Here is a 22,626-nt window from a genome sequence, read left to right as displayed (position 1 = left end):
CATATTATTTTCAAGTATATTATTTTAATGCGACGTAAAATTGGCCAAAGTAGCCCCACGTTGCAACAAAAAAAATTAACACAAAAACTTATCCCCGGTAATTTATTTTTCCTGTCTCGAATGCTATATTTACTAACACACCGGCGCGACCACCCGATGCATCCCGTCTGAAATGCACGAAAATTAGCTGCCGTAGAAGGCCGTAAAAATGAAATCCGAGGCTTCTACGGAGAAAGTTCGCGTAGGAAGGTTTATTTGGTCTGTACACGATGGTCTGTACAACTTCCCTGCTGCTTCTTTTGATAGGCATCGCGATGTCAGGGATTCCACCGAATATATATATATATATATATATATATATATATATATATATATATATATATATATATATATATATATATATATATGTATATCGTTCTGTTAGCTTTTCCAAGATCTTCGACACAAACCTTACATCTCTGACGGGGCCCCGAGTGGCCGAGTGGTCTAAAGCGCTCTCCGTTACGGATCACTGCCATCTCACCTCTGTCTGCGTGGGTTCGAGTCTCGGATTCGGCTAATGTGGGTATGTGAGAAAGCTTACCAGTAGCTTCTCGTGGGTCGGTGGTTCTTTCCGGGGTTTTTCCGGGTTCTTCCTCCACCATTAATACTGGCCGCCATGTATAGCCTATCGTGTGCTGCAAAATGGCGTTAAACCCTACAACAACAACAACAACAACATCTCTGACAACTCCGAGACATTTGTTAATCGTTTCGATTTCTGATATTGCTGCTGTGATTGACTTTATAACGTTGACTAGATCACCGAGTTTTGTGTTAATTTCAGCGAGCTTTACGTAAAAGACCATTGGATTTTCAAAGAAATCATCGGTGATTTTATCAGTTGTTGATAAGTTTCATCGAAGGCCCGTAAACGCGCTTACATGAACATTATACGCAGCTTGCAACGTGGCTAATTTATTATTAATTGTGGTGTCATTGTCGTCCACGTAATTTTCGTTGCAGTGTCATCGGCTGATGCTGGTTCTCTCATAAGAACAATACTATATCCATTCATGTTGAGTTCACTGCTCAGTGTATCGCCGGTTTTTGCAACACATTTTTAGGTTGACCACTGGGTCGGCGAACCATCCCAAGGTCACCTTACAATCAAACATTTCTGGTTATCAGATAATCTAGGGATAATAAACATAATTTACAGAAAAAGAAAACACACACACACACGCATGCACACATACAAATGGTACTCAATCTAGGTGACATGGACTTTTTGATATTACATTATTTTGTTCCTGTTTACCATCAAATCAGATACCAGTTACATATTCATTATTGAGGTCCATTTTTAAAGAAATTATTTTCCTTAACAGTGTATTTTTCAGTGTTCTTATGCATTGCAAATATTTGCTTAAAAGCATAATAGAAGGATTTTTCATATTGAATCTTGAAGTATAAATCTAATATTTTTCCAAAATAAGCAAGAAATTACACAAACTGTCCAGTTCTTCACTTCCAAAATGTTTTTTCTTTTGACAAATGCACAATATTTGGGCACAATGGTTTAAAGAAATTCAATAAAATGGTACCAAAACTGTGAAGTAATATTGCAATCATAGAAGAGATGCACAATACTTTCATTTTCACTCTTACATAAAATACATTTGTTGTCGTCTAATATGTTAATTCTTTTCAGCATATCATTGGTAGCGATTATTCTATGGATTAATTTAGAGTTAAAAGAGGTCAACTTGGTATCCTTGGTACAGCATTTCGCCCAGCTATAAATCTCAGACCACTCCTCACTACTAATAATTTATTTAAATAAGTGCATCCAAGTTTCTTGCCCCAGTGCTAGACATCACTATAAACTGTCACACTGCATACATCATAGCGATATGACTGAAAAATTGTTAAAGCTACGTTAAAAATCCAAATTGCACACACACACACACACACACACACACACACACTACATGGGTTGGGCATCGTTCAAAATGCTAGACATCACTATAAACTGTCACACTGCTAGACATCGTAGCGATATGACTGAAAAAACTTAAAGTTACGGATTAAAAATCCAATTATCACACACACACACACACACACAGTTTAAACCACTTACAAACGTAATCACCAAAGTTAAAAAGATTGTAAAGCTTCTTCCACAAAAGTCCAGTTAATTGAGTCAAAGGCTTTTTCAAAGTCTGTTAATAATAATAAACCATATATGTTTTCATTCTCAAGATGGTCCATAATATCGCATAATAGCCTGGTGAATCTACCCTTCATATATCCTTTTTGAGTATCCCTGATTATATATCGAAGAACCTTTTTAATCCTAGCTGCAATGGCTCCCGAAGCAGTCTTATAGTCAGTATTAAAAAGTGATATAGGTCTCCAGTTTTTAAAATATCTTCCGTCTTTTTTCTTCCTTTGGTAGACATGTGATGCCAAATGCAGGATCATATACACGTTTGAACATATTATTATATTAGATTTGTTTAAAACTAAGTAGAGTCAAACCACTTTCTGCTATCAGATGCAGTTATATTTTTTCTCTCTCGGCAGCTTGTTGTATTGTCAGTGGCACGCCAACTTATTCTTTCAATCTTCCATTTGGAGTTTGATTTATTATTTACTGACACTTGCTTGTATCACTTCTGCGATATGCAGTTTTACTGGCTGCGGTTTTTGTTATATTAATCGTGCGAGTCTGTCTCGGATCGCTGAGAATGCTTTACCAGCAATGTCACCAGCGGCGCCAATAGCTTTGCCATGAACAACGTCGATGGCTTTCATTCCTAATTGTTTTGCAGTCGGGATCGCTTTTGGGCTGCCGTTCTGAATAGACCTTGAATGACATCACCTAATCCATCTCCATCAATATTAACTGTACACCGCAATATATGAGACGACCACCATATGGATCATTGTTGTGTTTGAGAATATTTGATAGGGGTCCTATTTTTCTCAGTGCCGCCTTTATCCTTGGAAAATATTCGTCAATTATGTCATTGATATCTTTTTGCATTTTGAACGATGCCTAACCCATGTTATGTGTGTGTTTGTTTGTAATTTGGATTTTTAACGTAGCTTTAACAATTTTCAGTCATATCGCTACGATATCTGCAGTGTGACAGTTTATAGTGACGTCTAGCACCGGGGCATCATGCCGCAGACATGCAGCATAATGTCCCACCCAGGCACAGTATCCTGACATCAGGCCGACCAGTCGTAACACTAACCACGACCTCTCGCATCCGATACGGACGCTCGAACCACTTGGCCACCGGAACGGTTCAACGATTTAATTGCACACACACACTGTCGCGACAAAATTTCGCGCACACAGATTATATACTACAATGTTCTACATCAAACCGTCAAATATCAGTAAACCCTGCGATGTAGGGAGGCTAGCCCCCCCCCCCCCCCGGAGTTGTGCTATATTTTTCTAAATATATTTATTACCGATTACTACCTTGTTCTAAACGACAAGTCAATTAATTTTGCTGTGTCAAAATGATAAGGCAGTTATTTATTTTTTTTAATCATAACACGGGGGTGGGTGCAGATATTTTTTTCGACGGAAGGTTTGCTTTTGAAATAAGATGGTTAGGAGTTAAAAATCTTGGCTATGGATGATTATTAAGGCAGTGTACACACACACACACACACACAACAGAGTAAGAACTAAATATAGGTATGGATGATTCTAGAGGCTGTGTTTATATCAGTTAAATTGTTTATACTCCATAATGAAATTTTGCAAACAATTTGCAATGTTATTATATTAGATAGTTCTGTGCGGAAAGTTAAAAAAGAAAGGCCAAACAGCTTTTCGGCTTCGACTTGACTTACAAATTTTAAAAAAGTTATCGCGTAGAAAGATTTTAAAAGAAAATGTTAGTATTAATTTTGACAATAGAATAGTATCCTTACAATTTTGTCATGAAAAACAAGTATATGAAATTGCAATAAGTGAACTACGACATTAATGCCTGTCTTGAATCATCATTAATTGAATGAAGCAGGGAACAAGGATATTACTTGTTACATTTGGAGAATGGGTTCGAGTCTCCGATTCGGCCAATGTGGGTGAGAAAGTTTGCCAGTAGCTACTCGAGGGTCGGTGGTTCTTTCCGGGGTTTTCCCGGGTTCTTCCTCCACCGTTAATACTGGCCGCCATGTATAGCCTATCGTGTGCTGAAAAATGGCGTTAAACCTACAAGAACAACAAAAACAACATTTGGAGAATGCAGTGAAATATGTTCTTTCTCTCTCATTCTATATTTCGAAAGTGTATTGACTGTCGTGTTTACATACAGAATTAACATCTTGAAATAGAATGAGTCCTATTTTTGTTTTCAGTTTTTCATTTGGATGGAATTATGTATTTAGATTATTAGTCATGTGACGTGACTGGTTGTTATACCTTCACTGTGTTAGTTGTGTTATGGTTGGGGTGAGGGGTGAGGTGCTCTCAATATTCTATTTAAATTGTTATAGAAGTCCCACCTAGGCTCGATCTTGGTTGGAAGTTAAATTAGTGAAAGATAGATGTAAAGCTCCGAGCCCCCAGTCAGCAATGCCGATGGTTAAATGATTGAATTTACAAAAAAAAAGAAGTAAAATTCAACGAATAACAATTTGATGACAATTCAATAGTTACATGATTAAAATTTCCCAAGTACTCTCCTTCCACTTGATTCTGTGATACTTTATCACACTTAAGCCATTGGCACATTACCACGTTGGAGAGGTACAGGTACATCAACACAGTCAATTTTGGAACCTATTTTCAGACGTCCAATATGACCGCCACGGCAACCATCTTTAAAATATATCACTAGTCCTCCTGAATGGATGAACATATGAACACATACTGTTCTTTGAAAGACTTGTTATGATGTAGACAGTTTGAACTGAAGATAGTACCTATTTAATGTCCAGTATATCCATCTTCAATGTCTTGCTATTGGTAAGTCCTCTTAAGTGGATGATTTTATAAAAATGGGGTTTTTAATGAAAGACTTCTCATGTTGCCTTGTTTGTCCATAATGAAAATGGTGCTGATTTGATGTCCATTATGGCAATCTCTCAGAAGATGAGGATGATGTGATTTTCTACACTTTGTGGTGCTTTTGGTTATCTTTATCTAGGAGATTATCGACCGTTGTGTTATTGTCCCGATCGAGTAAACAATAAAACAAATTACGAAACTAAAGGATACAATAACAGAGATCTGAGCAGAGATATAGAAGAGCCCCGTATGCAAAATATAACCATTTAATCAGTTTCACAAACAAAGTGAAATTGAACATGTTATTTGAATGATTCATTTTCTCTTAGAGTTTCACACTTGATGCGAAATTCATTTAGTCGTTCTCTTACTCAGATAAACAAATTTCATTCTATAATCGAGTGACTGTTCGAACTTGAATTGCCAGCATGTCAGCTTTCAGTCATTTTCAAATCACTTTTGGTGATAGATCGTTGCCGCATTACCCCCCCCCCCCCCTTCTAGCCTCTTCGGGTTATCAGTCATCTTGTTTGTAGACTGAGCTCTTTTCCGCTATGCAGTACAGATATGGATCTATTTGTCCATCAAATAAAATGTAATACCCAACCTAAAGACGTGTCAGGATTTTTCTTCTTCTGGGTCAAACAGTATTCACACTCTTTTTCGTCAGATATCGTATATCGTAATTCATCATAATTAAGATATGATCATTTCGCAACCTACTACACACTTACAACCCTATTAACTTGAATTTATGTCTTTTCTAGCAGAACCTCGCATTAATAACAGGAACTATGCCATAATTAGCCCTCTTAGATGAGTCATTTATGTGAGAAATCATTTTTTTCGGAGTTAAATTCTGGGTTCCCTCAAAACTTAGACTGACTATTGTAGCGAGGGAGATTTACTTAAAACCTTGAATTCGGTCTGGGAACACACACCCTCGTTTAGCTTAGCCAATTGGGATTTTTTTCTTCTTTAACCGTCAAAATCTTTTAAAACTCCCATCGGTCAGAATAATCCTCTCTAGTCCACCTTCAATAATAACTATTTTGGAAATATAAGTTTATGATACCTTTTTCAAATGGCCCAAGATTTCTCAATTTTTTTACTTTGGTTTGTCTCAACTCTTTCTCTGTTATGCAACTTTACACCGACATATCTGTCGGACCGTTATCGAACAGACTCTAATTAAAATTCAATTCATGGCCCAAACAGAGTGAATCCCATCCCTCGCAGTCAGCAGTTTATTGCGAGTCGAGCCCATACGTCATTGTTAATTGTTACTTGTCACGCTGACCACGACAGAATGTACTGTGAATTTATCTCTACAACATTTTGTACTATTACACCGTCACAATAACAGTCTGAAAAATCTTGTTTATGCTTACTCCTCTTACATGGATGATCATATCAACATGGGGATTTTCACTTAAAAGTCTAGCTGACCCTAAACAAAAATCATATCGATCAGAACTCCAAAAAGTATTGTTATTGCCACTATCCGAGAATGGACGGTTATATCAAAATAAAATTTTCACTAAAATATATCTTATAATGTCTAGATGAGCCTAAATGAAAACTATACAAAACTGACGTCCAGTATGTGGGCTAAGACGGCCACATTTTGAAAATCTGGTTTTCGCTATTTCACCTGCATGAATGGTGATATAAATATGGGATTTACACAAAACGACTTCTTATGAGACTTAGTTGTACTAAATGAAAATGGTACCAGTAATATATCCAGTATGGCTGCTACGACGACTGCCCTAAAATTCTTGTTGTCACTACTGCCTCAGAATGGATGATCATTATGACATGGGTTTTCACCGAAAGACTTTTTATATTCTTTACTTGATCCTAAATGAAAATGGTGCCAAGCTGACACCAGATCAGCTAATTTGAATCTCCTACGCTGAAGAACATAAGAGACGGTATAAACACTGAACAGTTAAAGGGAAGAAATGGTCTTATCTAGAATTTCGGGAATTTTGTTTCGTCTTGCAGAACGCTATTCCTTTAGAGCAAGTATTGTTTTCACGTTTGGCAGGAACTCTGTGTGTGTGTGTGTGTGTGTGTGATTTAGCTCTAACAATGTTTCAGTCATATTCGCTACGATGTCTGCAGTGTGGCAGTTTATAGCGATGACTAGCACTGGGACATCATGCCGCAGACATGTAGCATGATGTCCCACCCAGTCACATTATCCTGACACCAGGCCGACCAGTCCTAACACTAACCTCTTAATGCTGAGCGCCAAGCGAGGCAGCTGTTAGTACCATTTTTGTAAGTCTTTGGTATGACTCGGTCGGGAATCGAACCAACGACCTCCCGCATCCGACGCTGATGCTCTAACCACTAGGCCACCGGAACGGCTTGGCAGAACTGAACTACATGTCTTTTGCTCTGTAATGATTCGTAACATGCCGTTTCCCAGCGCCCAGTTTCACTCTAAATTTTGTGTTTAGCTGTCTTCAGTGTCTGATGAGTCTAATTATTTTTCATTTGTGAAACAGCATCATCTAATCTGCCAGGTCTGATAATTTTAATTTTTAATTAGTCTCTCATAAGATATCATGATGTACAAGCATGAACGGTCTGGTAATATTTAATGCTCTTCAAAACGTCTCCATTTCTTGTTCTTCTAGTAATTTTTAATTTGATATTTAATGTTCTCGTATCCGTATACTTTGTGTACAGCATAAACATATAATTGATCCAAATCTTTCTCCATGTACACATCTTGTGCTGGTATGCCTTTAAACACGAATCGACTAAACGACTTTTAAGCACGGTCTTTATTTACTGTAATATCAGACTGGATACAAATCAATGACTTTCGGATAAAAGAAACTTGGGATTGAGAATTTGAAATATGGTACATGAAGTCTTATCAATAAATGATTCTTACACTTTACGCATTCGACCACTGGTCTCTGATTCGAGAGGTCGCGGGTTCGAACCTCGGCCAAGTCATATCAAAGTCTTATAAAAATGGTACTAACAGCTGCCTCACTTGGCGCTGAGCATTAAGAGGTTAGTTTAGGACTGGTAGGCCTGGTGTCAGGATAATATGACTGGGTGGGACATGATGCTGCAGTTCTAGACATCTCTACCAACTGCCACACTGCAGACATCGTAGAGATATGACTAAAAATGTTAAAGCTACGTTAAAAATAAGAATCCATCCACCCACCCACCCCAAACACTTGACGCAGTCACATTGTTTCATCTTGAAAGGAAACGTAACAACAGTCCGTCTTGTTTGTTTCTTCTGTCTGTAGGCGAAGTTTGAGACTGCGATGGCAGAAATACTCATGTTGACGGCCTTTACAGACCCTGAAGTTTCACCAAATTCATGTTTGGGCAAGAAGTTAGATTACAGTTTGGGGTGTGAATTATTTGGTTGTTAAAAAAACAAGATTAATGATCGGCTTGAAGGCAGTAAAAATATATCCATTGTTCATTTATGATTAGTTAAAACTAAATCAGAACTTTTAAGCATAGATTTATGATAGCTTCAAAAGTAAACCAGAACGTTCCAGGGTAGATTCGTTATTGGCTGAAAGGTAGTCAGAACTTTTAAATATAGATTCATGACTGCCCAGCTGTAAGTCTGAACTTTACAGTGTAGATCCATGATTGCTAAATTAAGTGGGAACATTCCAGTGTAGATTAATGACTTGGTAATAGTAAGTAAAACTTTACACTGTAGATTCACGAATGGCTAAAAAGATAGTAAAAACTTTTCAGTGTAGGTTATTGACGGAATAAAAGAAACTTTCACATGTCTTCCCTACCCAAAAAGTTCCTGTTATGTGCGTGTGAATATTTCAAGCATGAGGCAATAATACCTGAACAATTTTATTTAGTTGTTATGTCTGGGGTAGCTTTGAATGTATTGGCGCCGTATTTCGATAAAAAAGCGTTCTCAGCACAAGTTGCTTTTAAACAATTACTGATAACTTTACATCAGTCTGATAGGTCATCGTACAACGCTCTTACATATCTCCACGTGCTGTTATCAGTAGGATAGCAATGTAAAAATACGATTAGCTTGATAGACAACCTCTTATGGCAATAGCTTTGGTTTTATATCACAGTGTGGGGGCCCAGAGTGGCCGAGTGGTCTAAAGCGCTTTCCGTTACGGATCATTGCCATCTCGCCTCTGTCTGCGTGGGTTCGAGTCTCGGATTCGGCCAATGTGGGTATGTGAGAAAGCTTGCCAGTAGCTTCTCGTGGGTCTGTGGTTCTTTCAGAGGTTTTCCCGGGTTTTTCCTCCACCATTAATACTGGTCGCCATGTATAGCCTATCGTGTGCTAAAAAAAGGCTTTAAACCCTACAACAACAACAATATCACAGTGTGTACTACTTGTCCGAATATAGATTTATTAGAGGCGGGACAGAAATGGCTGGCTTTTCATTTTTTTCTTTGAATAAAAATTTGGTATAAACGAAAAATTGAAATAACATTATCTCCAGTTTATATTCAATTTAAATAAGGGGCTTTGTTGATTTGAATAGGACATAAACTTGCTTAACCTTGAAAATTGTGCAAGCAGCGTTTGACAAAAGCTGGGGGCCAACTTGGTAGACTTGGTATCGCTACATTTGAACGGATGGACTTATTAACTTGAGGTTTACAATGAAACATGCACAGTGGAGAGAATGTTGAAATACCTCTATACTGGGAAAAATGGTGGAACCTCATCTTCATCCCACCAGATCGTTCACTAATATGGAGCAGCAACTTGTCACGTGCCATGCGCGAACGACTACAGAACCCGCTGTTCTGCCGATGAAAATCTGCCATCGCCGTATCGTCAGCATCGTTATTACATCGTATGGTTCTTTTGAGCAGCTCGTGTGCGAGTACAAACGCATCATCGACATCAGAAGAAAAACATCCAGCACAGTTGATTCCACTCACGCCAGAAGAACAGAGGAAGCACATGTCAGTTAATCGTTATCATATCTGCGAAGATTATTTTAAACCGCACGATAAGGTCAGAGACCCCTGTCGCATCACTGGACGTTATCGCAGTGCTACTCACTTCCAATGCAACCTCAATTTCAAGTATCCAGACCTCGTTCAGGTGATCGCACATACTCTAAAGGTATGCTAAACAGCTCGCAGGTCATAGAACTCTTAAAATCTGTTGGAATCCAGATCAAGTGGTTCCCCAGTAATGTTGAAAGATATATGTCGTTCTCGGTTGGACCATTTAAGGTTCATAGACAGCTTCCAGTTTATGTCTGCACCACTAGATGAACTAGCCAAAATTTTTCTGTCTTTGTTCTTCTAGATGAGGCTGATCCAGAGAAAACGAGTTTGCTCAAACAAAAGGGAATTTACCCTTACGAGCACACAGACAGCTGGTTGTTGTTTGATGAAACTTAACTTCCCCCCAAAGCTTAAATCTGTCCAAAGTCACCGACTACGAGTACGATAGAGCACTGGCGATGTGGCAAAAATTTGGCTACCAGACTATTGGAGATTAGTATGATGTATATCGAAAAACTGACATGCTGTTACTCTCAGGCGTGTTTCAGAATTTTAGGGAAACGTGTCATAAACATTATCAGCTTGATCTACTATGGTACTTTACATCACCAGGTTTATCATGGGATGCTTTGCTGGAAACGAGTGGAGTGCAGCTCAGACTTTCACAGACCCTGACATGTTTTATTTACCGAATAAATGGTGCAAGGAGGAATTTCCATCGTCAGCAAAAACCACTCCACTGCCAACAATGAATACCTTTCCAACTACGATCCTACTACGCCACCCGTGTACATCGTTTAACTTGGTACCAATAATCTCTATGGTTGGACCATGTCACAGCCACTTCCTTTGGGCCGTTTTCACTGGATTTCTGGAGAACAGTTTCTTCAGGAACGTATAGATAGTTACATCGATGTCGAGGTCGACTTGATCTATCCAGAGCACTTGCACGATCTCCACAGCAATTATCCATACTTCGCTGAAAAACTTGTCTCCAGTGAGATGCTATCTGCGAAACTTCTGACGCAGAAGGATGATGAGTTGGATCTGGTGAACGCTAAGGTGAACAAACTTGTGTCAAATCTTATGAAAAAGACCAAATACAGGAAAAGGTGGTCCAGAATCCCTATTTCTGTGTATCTTGTTCAGAACCCCCATTTTTCCCCTCATTTGGTCGAGAACCCATTATGTTTGGTCCAGAACCCCCATTTTTTCTGCATTAAAAAAATACCTTCAGAAAAATGTGGTCAAGAGCCCCCATTTCTGTATACATGGTATAGAACCTGCCATTTTTTGTGCAAAAAAAACAAATTCATGAAAGAATGGTCTTGAACCTCCATTTTCCTATACCTGGTCCAGAACCCCCATATTTTGCATTTGGTCCAGAACCCTCGCCTTTTTTTTCATTAAAAAAATCACATTGAAGAAAAAGTTGTCCAGAACCCCCATTTTCCTTTACTATTATCACTTTATGCATTGTTGAGGTCCACAAGCAAACATGATTCCCACCACCACCACCACCTCTCACTCTCTCTCTCTTTGAATAGTTATCTTGCTAAGTGGACAAATTTGTCATTTTCAGTCAGACTCTGGTGGAAAAGCTGGTGAAGACACTTGTTTCTTTAATAGCCACTACTCTCAGAATTTGACATAGGAAAATGTGATGAAAAGTTATTAAATAAAAATTATTGCTTTAAGTTATGTATATTTAATTTGCATTTTTTGTTGGCTTTTCTTAATTATTATATGTTATATACATTTGTATTTTGTACTTGACTGTGTACCTGGCCATGGACATTTATTTTATTAGCTTCTAATACATAGATAATGGAGGAAAATATGTTTATTTGGGTCTGGGTCTAGGACATGCTGGAAATTCTTAAACTTATTGACAACTTTGAATGTTTCAGACAGAGGACTGACCAACATCATGATTCTGTATTTGTGTCCTAGGTGTTTACTTAAGAATGTACTAATTCTTCCCTTAATTTTTTAAACCAGAATCAGTCTTATTGTTTTGTTCAGACTTTCATATGGGTGGAATTATTTATTCAAATTATTATTCACTGGAAATGTGATGAAATTGCTCATCAATAATATTATTTGATTTGAATATTAATTTGGAATTATAGTGATTCAGACAAAAACATTTTGGATTATATTATTGTCATACATCAAAAGACTATTAACACATCATCACAATCCAGGTCACTGGCACCTTACCATGTTCAAGACAACTGCCACATCAACACATTCAATATTGGAACTTATTTGGAATACCACAGGAATTCAGTTGGAGTTTCATACATTGTGACTTGAATATAGTATTTGGAATTTATTTCATAATACTGGAAGTTCTTTTTTTAAATTTTCACTTCTGTATTCTAGATAAATACATTATTTGTTGAATTTTACAAAACTTTTAGTCTTTGCTCTTTTCTATTACTTAAAGACAATAGAGTCTGGGGCCCCAAGTGGATGAGTGGTCTAAAGCACTCAGTGCTATGGATCACTGCCATCTCACCTCTGTCTGTGTGGGTTCAAGTCTCGGGTTCATCCAATTTGGGTATGTGAGAAGGCTTGCCAGTAGGTCGGTGGGACAGTGGTTCTCTCTAGGGTTTTCCCAGGTTCTTCCTCCATCATTTATACTGGCCACCATGTATAGCCTGCTGAAAAATGGCATTAAACCCTACAGCAACAACAACAACCATAAAGTCATAACAGAAAAATTGGAGGCTTGTTTGTTTGTTCTACCTGCTAATTTCCCAGTTTAGCTGTCCCCTCCCAACACAACAACTTGCCCTCATAGCACAATAGTTCAAGTCATGTCCATAGGTTGGAAGTACTGTATGTAGATCCATTGTATCTTTTGTACTTTTCACCTATATATTCTTTCTCTGTTCCATCCCTTTTCAAACTGCAAAATTTAAAAGTGACATCTCAGCAATTACTGCCAAGTTTCATGTTTCAGTCTTTCAACATAACATCATTGCTATGTTGAGAAAATGCAGTGTGCATTTTTAGAATAACTCACTTTTCATCATGGAGAGTGGGGCTGGGCTTTGACTTTGCAGGTAATGAATACTGTTCTTTGAGAAAGAAACATAAGAATTATTCAAAAGGACTATTTTGATGCTTGCAACATAAATGTTTCAGCTTTACAACCCAAATTAATTCATAGAATCATAATACCTATGTGGTTTTTATCGGGGTACTCTATGGTTATTATGTATTGAGAGAGTGACATGGGTAAGGTGAATTTGTTTGCATTTGCAACACGCACAATGGAGAGAATGTTACTTTCATGTACTATGACTTAAATTTCTTTTAGATACTGTGCTTTGGAAATTGTACATAAATTAAATACAGCTAACCAAAATGGCTGTTCCCATGTGTTTGAAGAATCAGCCTGAATTTGTCTAATTTACAGTATCTGTAGCAGTTATTAAATCTTGCCAGTACCAGTTTAATCAATACCAGTTTAATCAATACCAGTTTAATCAATACCAGTTTAATCAATACCAGTCCAATCAATACCAGTTTAATTAATACCAGTCCAATCAATACCAGTTTAATCAATACCAGTTTAATCAATACCAGTCCAATCAATACCAGTTTAATCAATACCAGTTTAATCAATACCAGTTTAATTAATACCAGTCCAATCAATACCAGTTTAATCAATACCAGTTTAATCAATACCAGTTTAATCAATACCAGCTTCTGAATGCATAATGAATAAACAACAAAATGCAAAAAAGTGAAAATGAGCAAGCAGAGCTAGCAGTTTTTTTTATATGATGCACAGCTGAAGTAAAGCCAAGCTGTATACTCTAAAAACCAAATTACACACATCAATCATGTACCAAAAGAAAGGGAATTAAAGGTTCTTTTAACAATACCTAAAATATACAAGGTCTTTTTGAAATTGGCTTCTATATCCAATGAGGAAAACCTGGGAAATTATTTTTCTTAAAAAATTTAACCCTTAGCAAAATATGAAATGGTATAGTGCCACCAGTAGGTAAGATCAGCTGGGTGAGATGAGAAGAGAAATAACTTATATAATCTGCATACGATAGATAACTCCAGTTAAACTTCTACATTTATGTGATGTTTGATAATCTGTGCTTTGATTTCTAAAGTCAACATGTGGAATTTTATGAATACTTCAAAGTTTGATAAATTACCCTGTCTCTACCAGACCATAGTGCTATGTATGAAGCAAATGAGGCCAATACATGAATAGTCTTCTAGCTAAGCTCAAGATAATGAGGTTTACTGTTGACCTGCATTTTGATGATGTGGATGTGTTTGATCCAGTTTTAGCAGATGACTACTGGAAGTCCTTTTTTCACAGACATATGGTAATTTCATGGCTAGCTAAAATTAAGATGGATAACTTCATTTTTGGATACTTAGGGCCTAAGTTCTCATGCTGTCATTGATGATAAGTCAATGGATGAAGACCCTCATTCCCATTCTGATGATGATTGACACTTGTCAACAATGACAACATCCATTTCAGATTCATAGCCTCTCAATCAGTGGGAAAGCAGTATTTTTTCAGGTAATAGCCTCTTGAAGAGGTATGTATTGATCTCAATCAGTGGGACAGCCATATTTTTTCAGGTCATAGCCTCTTGAGTGGGACAGCAGTATTTTTTCAGTCTTAGCCTCTTGAAGAGGTATGTATTGATCTCAATCAGTGGGACAGAATTATTTTTTCAGGTCATAGCCTCTTGAAGTATGTATTGATCTCAATCAGTGGGACAGCAGTATTTTTTCAGGTCATAGACTCTAGAAGAGGTATGTATTGATCTAAATCAATGGGACAGCAGTATTTTATCAGATCAGCAAAGTGGCTGTGTTATGTTGAATTGAATCAAATTAATAAATCTGATGTAGTATAAACTATGTTGTTCTTTGTTTTTCTTCTAATTTTTCATTCCAAAGATAAACCTGAATAGTGTGTGTACCTGCATTTACCATTGAGTCATTGGCTAAATTTTGTCTTGTATTGTGAAATGTAGGATCACTTGACAATGGAAAGACCAGCAGTATTATGATTTTACTGGTCCAGTGGGGTTGCTGGCGGTTTTGGCAAGTTTTGTGCACTGCTTTGGGGCCACAGGTTTTACAGCAATGCTTTGATGCATAACATGGAGTCCATGGCTGCCATGTCTGATTTAGAAAAGCATTATACCCCAGGATTAGAAGATAACATATATAAAACATCCTCCTTGCAACAAATGGCTTTTAGGTGCCAAACTTTAAACCTGAAAGAGGCAAAAGCATGTGCTGCCTGAACCTTGCCTGATTAACATTATCTAACATAACTATTTGATGTACATGTACTTAAATCAGCTAAAACACATAGTAAACAGACTTTGTTTTGTTTGTTCGCATACATAGCACCAGGAGCAAAGTACATCTTCTGAAATCTATGCTTGAGGCAAAATGTAATTTTCATTATTTGCTTTCAGGAATTGTGACCACCACCTGCAGCAGAGATCCTTCCAAGAGATTATTAAGGAGAACAGATCAGTTTGTATTAAGGGGTATATGCTGTTGGCAAATGAATATTCATAGGTGATATAGACAGGTATCCAATCAGAACTTGTAAACACTGACGCTCCAGTATGTCTGCTGCTTCTTCTTTGTAATAACATTATCTACATTTGTATCGCACACAGATTACCCATTTACAGCCATGTAAACAAATAATTCAGTTTCATGTTTGTGTTTCGAATGTGCCTTTATCTTTAAAACTGTGCCTTGACTATTGCCTTGAAGAAACATATTGGAGGAGAGATTAAACCTCAGGCCTTAACACAGCAATCTATATTGGGTATTGTGAAATATTTCTTTATTCAGTTGCATAAGTATCTTGAAGATAGACACCTTCACATGGACACATTGCTTTTATTGTTGAAGGGTGAAGAAAACTTAGCTGAAGGCACTTGAACAGTAAAACCACCAGACAGTAAAAGTTTCTTTTGTAGCACCAGTATATATTTTTCTTGAGTAGTGATAATAACGGGACTTGTTCTAGTACAAGTTCTTTTTGCCACAATTCGGATTAAGCAGACAACGTTTATTCATGGGGGGTGGAAGACACAACCCACCAAACATGGAGGGGCGCAGTAGCAACAAGGGGTCGGGTGATGCTCAAAAAACTGAACTCAACTTGCCCGTTCCCCCTGATGGTGGTTGGGGATGGATGGTAGTTTTGGCATCTTTTATTATCCACATCATAGCGGATGGCATTGTTTACTCATTTGGAATATTCTACATTGAATTCCTGCATTACTTCAAAGGAGGCAAGGGAGAAACCGCCTGGGTTGGTTCTCTAGTTCCTGGAATTACTCTAACTGTGGGTAAGTAATACTGGTATTGGAAATTTCATCTCTTTCTTTGACATAATCCACAATTCCACTAACATATATTTTCAGACATAGGAAAAAAAATTCAGCATAAATGAGACAAATCATAAGACAGCTTGCATATTCACACAATTTGTATCAGAAGAAATGAATGAAATCTTATACCACATGATTTCTATAACATACAAAACAACTTAATCTGAACTCATTCATGTCAACAAGATATTGAATGACATTCTTACAACACTTGAATAACATGCATGATTATTTCAGAACTCAAGCAAAAATTGAAGTATGATTTTAAAATGAATAAATTCAACATTAATGACAAACTTACATCAGTGAACACATTTTATGTAATAGACTAACCCTGCCTTCCCAAACCGTTGCTCGCTTATCATCAGAGAATTCTCTCTGACTCTTCTCAGATTACGGTTCTCACAAATTTCCAGATGCCCTTGTCCCTTGGATGATTTATTTAATGAGATACCCCATTGCTAGATATCACTATAAATTGTCACACTGCAGACATTGTAGCGATATGACTGAAAAATTGTAGAAGCTACGTTAAAAATCCAAATCAAACACACACTAAATGAATCCACTAAGAATAATGTTTATGATAGAAATAATTAATTCTTACGTAAAAATCCCTTATATGAAAAGAAACTAAGATACAATTTCAGTGGGTTGAATATTCACTTCTAAATCATTCTAACTTTGTCAACAATATCAGGTCCTTTAAAAAACTAACCAATCAGAAACAAAGTCACCTGGTTTTTAAGGTCAAAAAGCCACAATAACTTGTTTGCTCCAATTAAAAGTACAACCTACTATCCTGAAGTTTGTAATGTGTTTAAAAATGACCATTACAATCTATAGTCAAGAAATTGTACACATAATAAAGATGTACATAACAATATGATTTCTTGTTGTCATTACAACAACTAATGCTTTCATTAACAACTGGACAATGGCCTTTACAGTATATAAACAGTATTATTTATGTGCACTCTTTATTAAGTCAGCCAATGTAACAAAGCACCTCACTGTTTTCAAAATGAGTTTAGAAGCCTTTTGAAGTTTCTTATCCCGCATATTCACAAGAAGAACCAGTGCTACTTAGCAGACATGAGAAAACAGCTTCCATCTGGCATCCAGTATGGCTGCCACAGTAGCCATTTTGTTTTCTCTACTTCTGAATGTAAAGTCATATCTTGAAAATATTATCTCTACTGAACTCCAAAAGGATGACTTTATCAACATTGGGTTTGCAGCAACAAACTTCATATAATACCTAGTTGGTCCTAAATGAAAATGGTACTTATCAGATATGTATATCCAGTATGGCTGCCATGACAACTATCTTAATAAATATTCTTGTCACTTCACCTCTCTCCCCTGACTGGATGATTATTAGAACATGGGGCTTCCACCAAAAGACTTCTAATGATGTCCACTTTGTATTAAATGAAAATGATGCCAAGCTGACATCCAATAACACAGCAATTAATTTGAAAATCTTGTTACTGCTGAATAATATTAGAGATGGTTTCAATGTTTTAAATTTAAAGGAAGAAATGGTCTTCTCTTGAATTTCTGGAAATTCTTTTTTATGCTGTAGTGTCATTCTTTCAAGGGACTCTTGTTATCTTTATCTTCTGGATATATATATATATATATATATATATATATATATATATATATATATATATATATATATATATATGTATATATATATATATATATATATATATATATATAGAGAGAGAGAGAGAGAGAGAGAGAGACATACACAGGGCAGTTGTATTCTGTATTGTTTGGTTTCCTGATGAGTGTGGTAGTTTCATCATGTGCATGGGCACTACTACTTTCCATTATCAAGTAACACAAATAAATAGTTCTTGCTTTAATTTGTTATCTATTATCACAAGAACCATGTGGAGGCATTACATGGTAATTAAATATGCATAGAGCTTTGGCCAGGTTATTGTAGTTGACATGGGAAATGTTGGGAAACCAGAGGTAATGAAAACCTGTCAGTAAGCTAATGAAAGCCATTGTCCAAACAGATATTGTAATGACATATGATCACATGCATCACTTGCTGTGTGTGCTTCCCAATAAAGCTGATAATAGAGGGGTGTATTGTAGAATAGATTCTCAATTAAAAGTAAATGCTATTTTAATTCTTGCTTTAAAAAGCACAAGCTATATTGTGGTTGTTTGTGACAGTGATGCCCTTAGTCAAGAGTAATTGTTAACCATATTGTTCATGAGCGAAATCCAAGAGTTTTGTAAGGAAGACATTTCCGAGTAAAAGCAGTACAAGCACTTAAAAGATATTATGTAAGAATCCAATAGCACATTTAAATGATGAGGTGCCGTTACAAATTAGTACATGCATTCATAAATAAACAGTGTAGCTTTTTTGCATATTGATGCAAAGTTTTCAGGGGCCCCTTAGTGGCAGAGTGGTCTAAAGCACTCACTGTTACGGATCATTGCCATCTCACTTCTGTCTGTGGGGGTTCGAGTCTCGGGTTCGGCCAATGTGGATATGTGAGAAAGCTTGCCAGTAAAAAGCAAGAAAGCATGATATATTCGACGAAATCTGTTTTCCAGATTGTTTGTTTTAATAATTCCCTATCTGCTTTTGAAATGGTCCCTTTTATAAATACAAGAATAATATACATGGAGCAGGTATAGTTTAACCTATAGACCAGGGGTCTCAAACACGTGGCCTATGGGCAGCATGTAGGTTGCTAATCCGTATCATGTGACCCACAAAATGACTGGCATCACAAGGTGTCATGAACAATAACAAAGTTGGTAATGCCCGTGGGCCATCGAAAATGCCCTCATGCGGCCTCAGGGTGGTTTGAGTTTGAGGCCACTGCTATAGACCATGGCCCAATGTATTGTGGCTGTTAATGCAGGTTAGAAATGACAGTGGGAGGAAGCAGACATCACTATAGGCAGAAGAGACCATTTCCTCATATATACACATCACAAAGAAGACAACTTGAAACAAATTTGAAACAAATCAGTTTTTTTTGTTGTGTTACTGTATATATTCCCTTAAAGGTGTAACTGCCAAGCAACATAGACAGTGATCTGCCATAGCATAATGCACCAGCAGATCTGGGTTTCTGATTTTTGTTTTTACTAATTACTTCCTAACAAACTTTATAGATCCTGATCTACCAGTGCATTATGCAGATGGATTTGACTTCTAACCTAATCTGTATGGTAGTTATATTTGCGAATAGCAATGACTCAGTTTGTTTGGTTTTGTGGGTTTTATGCCATTTACCAGCATATGATTGGATGGCTATAAATAGTGGCTAGTATATTTGGTGGTAGAAGGCCCTGGAAGAACCAACAACTCTTGGAAAGCTACTTTCTCAAAGACCCACGTTGGCCGAGCCGTGACTTGAACCAAAACAGACTCGGGTGAGATGTAAGCGATCAGGAAAGTCAAGCATCTTAGATCACTTGGACCTCCAGGGAGACTTTTAATTGCTTGCTATAACAAGTCGAGTTTGAAAAAAAAGCATGAATTAAAATCTGATATTTCTTTGGGTTTTTAGCGATTATAATTGTTGATGACATTCAACAAAACTATTCATTCCTGCATGCAAAACACCGTAAAGCATATTTACTCCAACCAAACTAGAATGATTTATATCTTTGACACACAAAAATTATTTACGTGTAATCATGTGTTGTGCATTATTTTATAGCATTTAATATATTTAGTGTTAAACTTGAAAAGAATTTTAAACACATGTATAATACAAATTTAGCTCAATATATTTTTCTCCTGAAACACTATGAATTTTAATTACTATAATCAAAGAAATCTTAAGAAATTCTTTTGCCAGTCTACTTTAATCCAATGATGGGAATCATACCTGCACCCTTCTTGTCAGGAGTCTTATGCTTTACCTGTTAAATCACTATGGCTCCCTGATTTGGGATGCAGAAGAAGCCTGTTCGGCTCTCTTCCATGTCATAATAGGCAAATAATGGATTATTTTGGACGGAGCCTTTCTGCTCTGGTATGCATCCCATGGTGACATTTTTAGCTGAGAAGTGTGCTGTTTATATTTTGCATATTGGTTTTATATTTGAAGGATTCTTCTATTTTTTTTGCCTTTATCTTATTTTTTGTATATTTGTTTTATTTTTAAAGGATTATTCTATTTTTTGTGCTTTTATCTTGTTTTTTGTATATTGGTTTTATATTTGAAGGATTCATCTATTTTTTTGTGTGCCTTTATCTTGTTTTTTTGTATATTGGTTTTATATTTGAAGGATTATTCTATTTTTTTGTTGCCTTTATCTTGTTTTTTGTATATTGGTTTTATTTTTAAAGGATTCTTCTATTTTTTTGTGTGCCTTTATCTTGTTTTTGTATGACTTTTTGGTGTCACCACAACATACTCAGCACTGTGTAGCCAGGATTAAGCATATGTGCCAGTATACTTCCCAATGTAATGCCAAGTATGTGTATATATAAACAGTGTCTTCACTTAAAATGTTGGGGCTAAACGAGTAAGGTGTACTAAAATTAAGATTAAAAAATTGCAGTCCATTGATGAGTACCAAAGTTTAGATAAGTAAACATGTTTTTCTTGTTTAGCTCTACTGATCATAGACCAGAAGACCTTATAGAATGGCTTGTTGTTTTAATTCCTCCATCTGTCATAGACCAGAAGAGCTTATGGAATGGCTTGTTGTTTTAATTCATCCATCTGTCATAGACCAGAAGACCTTATGGAATGGCTTGTTGTTTTAATTCATCCATCTGTCATAGACCAGAAGACCTTATGGAATGGCTTGTTGTTTTAATTCATCCATCTGTCATAGACCAGAAGACCTTATGGAATGGCTTGTTGTTTTAATTCATCCATCTGTCATAGACCAGAAGACCTTATGGAATGGCTTGTTGTTTTAATTCTTCCATCTGTCATAGACCAGAAGACCTTATGGAATGGCTTGTTGTTTTAATTCATCCATCTGTCATAGACCAAAAGACCTTATGGAATGGCTTGTTGTTTTAATTCATCCTGTCATAGACCAGAAGACCTTATGGAATGGCTTGTTGCTTTAATTCATCCATCTGTCATAGACCAGAAGACCTTATGGAATGGCTTGTTGTTTTAATTCCTCCATCTGTCATAGACCAAAAGACCTTATGGAATGGCTTGTTGTTTTAATTCTTCCATCTGTCATAGACCAGAAGACCTTATGGAATGGCTTGTTGTTTTAATTCTTCCATCTGTCATAGACCAGATGACCTTATGGAATGGCTTGTTGTTTTAATTCCTCCATCTGTCATAGACCAGAAGACCTTATGGAATGGCTTGTTGTTTTAATTCCTCCATCTGTCATAGACCAGAAGACCTTATGGAATGGCTTGTTGTTTTAATTCTTCCATCTGTCATAGACCAGAAGACCTTATGGAATGGCTTGTTGTTTTAATTCTTCCATCTGTCATAGACCAGAAGACCTTATGGAATGGCTTGTTGTTTTAATTCATCCATCTGTCATAGACCAGAAGACCTTATGGAATGGCTTGTTGTTTTAATTCATCCATCTGTCATAGACCAGAAGACCTTATGGAATGGCTTGTTGTTTTAATTCTTCCATCTGTCATAGACCAGAAGACCTTATGGAATGGCTTGTTGTTTTAATTCATCCATCTGTCATAGACCAGAAGACCTTATGGAATGGCTTGTTGTTTTAATTCATCCATCTGTCATAGGCCAGATGACCTTATGGAATGGCTTGTTGTTTTAATTCTTCCATCTGTCATAGACCAGAAGACCTTATGGAATGGCTTGTTGTTTTAATTCATCCATCTGTCATAGACCAAAAGACCTTATGGAATGGCTTGTTGTTTTAATTCGTCCTGTCATAGACCAGAAGACCTTATGGAATGGCTTGTTGCTTTAATTCATCCATCTGTCATAGACCAGAAGACCTTATGGAATGGCTTGTTGTTTTAATTCCTCCATCTGTCATAGACCAAAAGACCTTATGGAATGGCTTGTTGTTTTAATTCATCCATCTGTCATAGACCAAAAGACCTTATGGAATGGCTTGTTGTTTTAATTCTTCCATCTGTCATAGACCAGATGACCTTATGGAATGGCTTGTTGTTTTAATTCCTCCATCTGTCATAGACCAGAAGACCTT

General features: G+C 36.8%; 1 protein-coding gene across 3 annotated transcripts in view; it reads left to right on the top strand.

Annotated features, from left to right (window-relative positions):
- Positions 1-22,626, top strand: part of LOC149798845 (monocarboxylate transporter 12-like) — a 124,071-nt gene that overhangs the window by 56,058 nt on the left and 45,387 nt on the right. For all 3 annotated transcript variants that reach the window (XM_089957748.1, XM_089957746.1, XM_089957747.1), the window contains one exon: positions 15,520-16,413. In XM_089957748.1, the coding sequence (XP_089813874.1) occupies positions 16,137-16,413 (277 nt within the window). In that variant the 5' untranslated portion in view covers positions 15,520-16,136. The remainder of the gene's footprint in view (positions 1-15,519; positions 16,414-22,626) is intronic.

Source organism: Sinohyriopsis cumingii, chromosome 5 (genome assembly GCF_028554795.1).
Source record: "Sinohyriopsis cumingii isolate HCF-2022 chromosome 5, ASM2855479v2, whole genome shotgun sequence".
NCBI classification, from domain to species: domain Eukaryota; kingdom Metazoa; phylum Mollusca; class Bivalvia; order Unionida; family Unionidae; genus Sinohyriopsis; species Sinohyriopsis cumingii.
The sequence above is the reverse complement of the archived record's forward strand: the minus strand, read 5'-3'. Positions and strand labels throughout refer to the sequence as shown.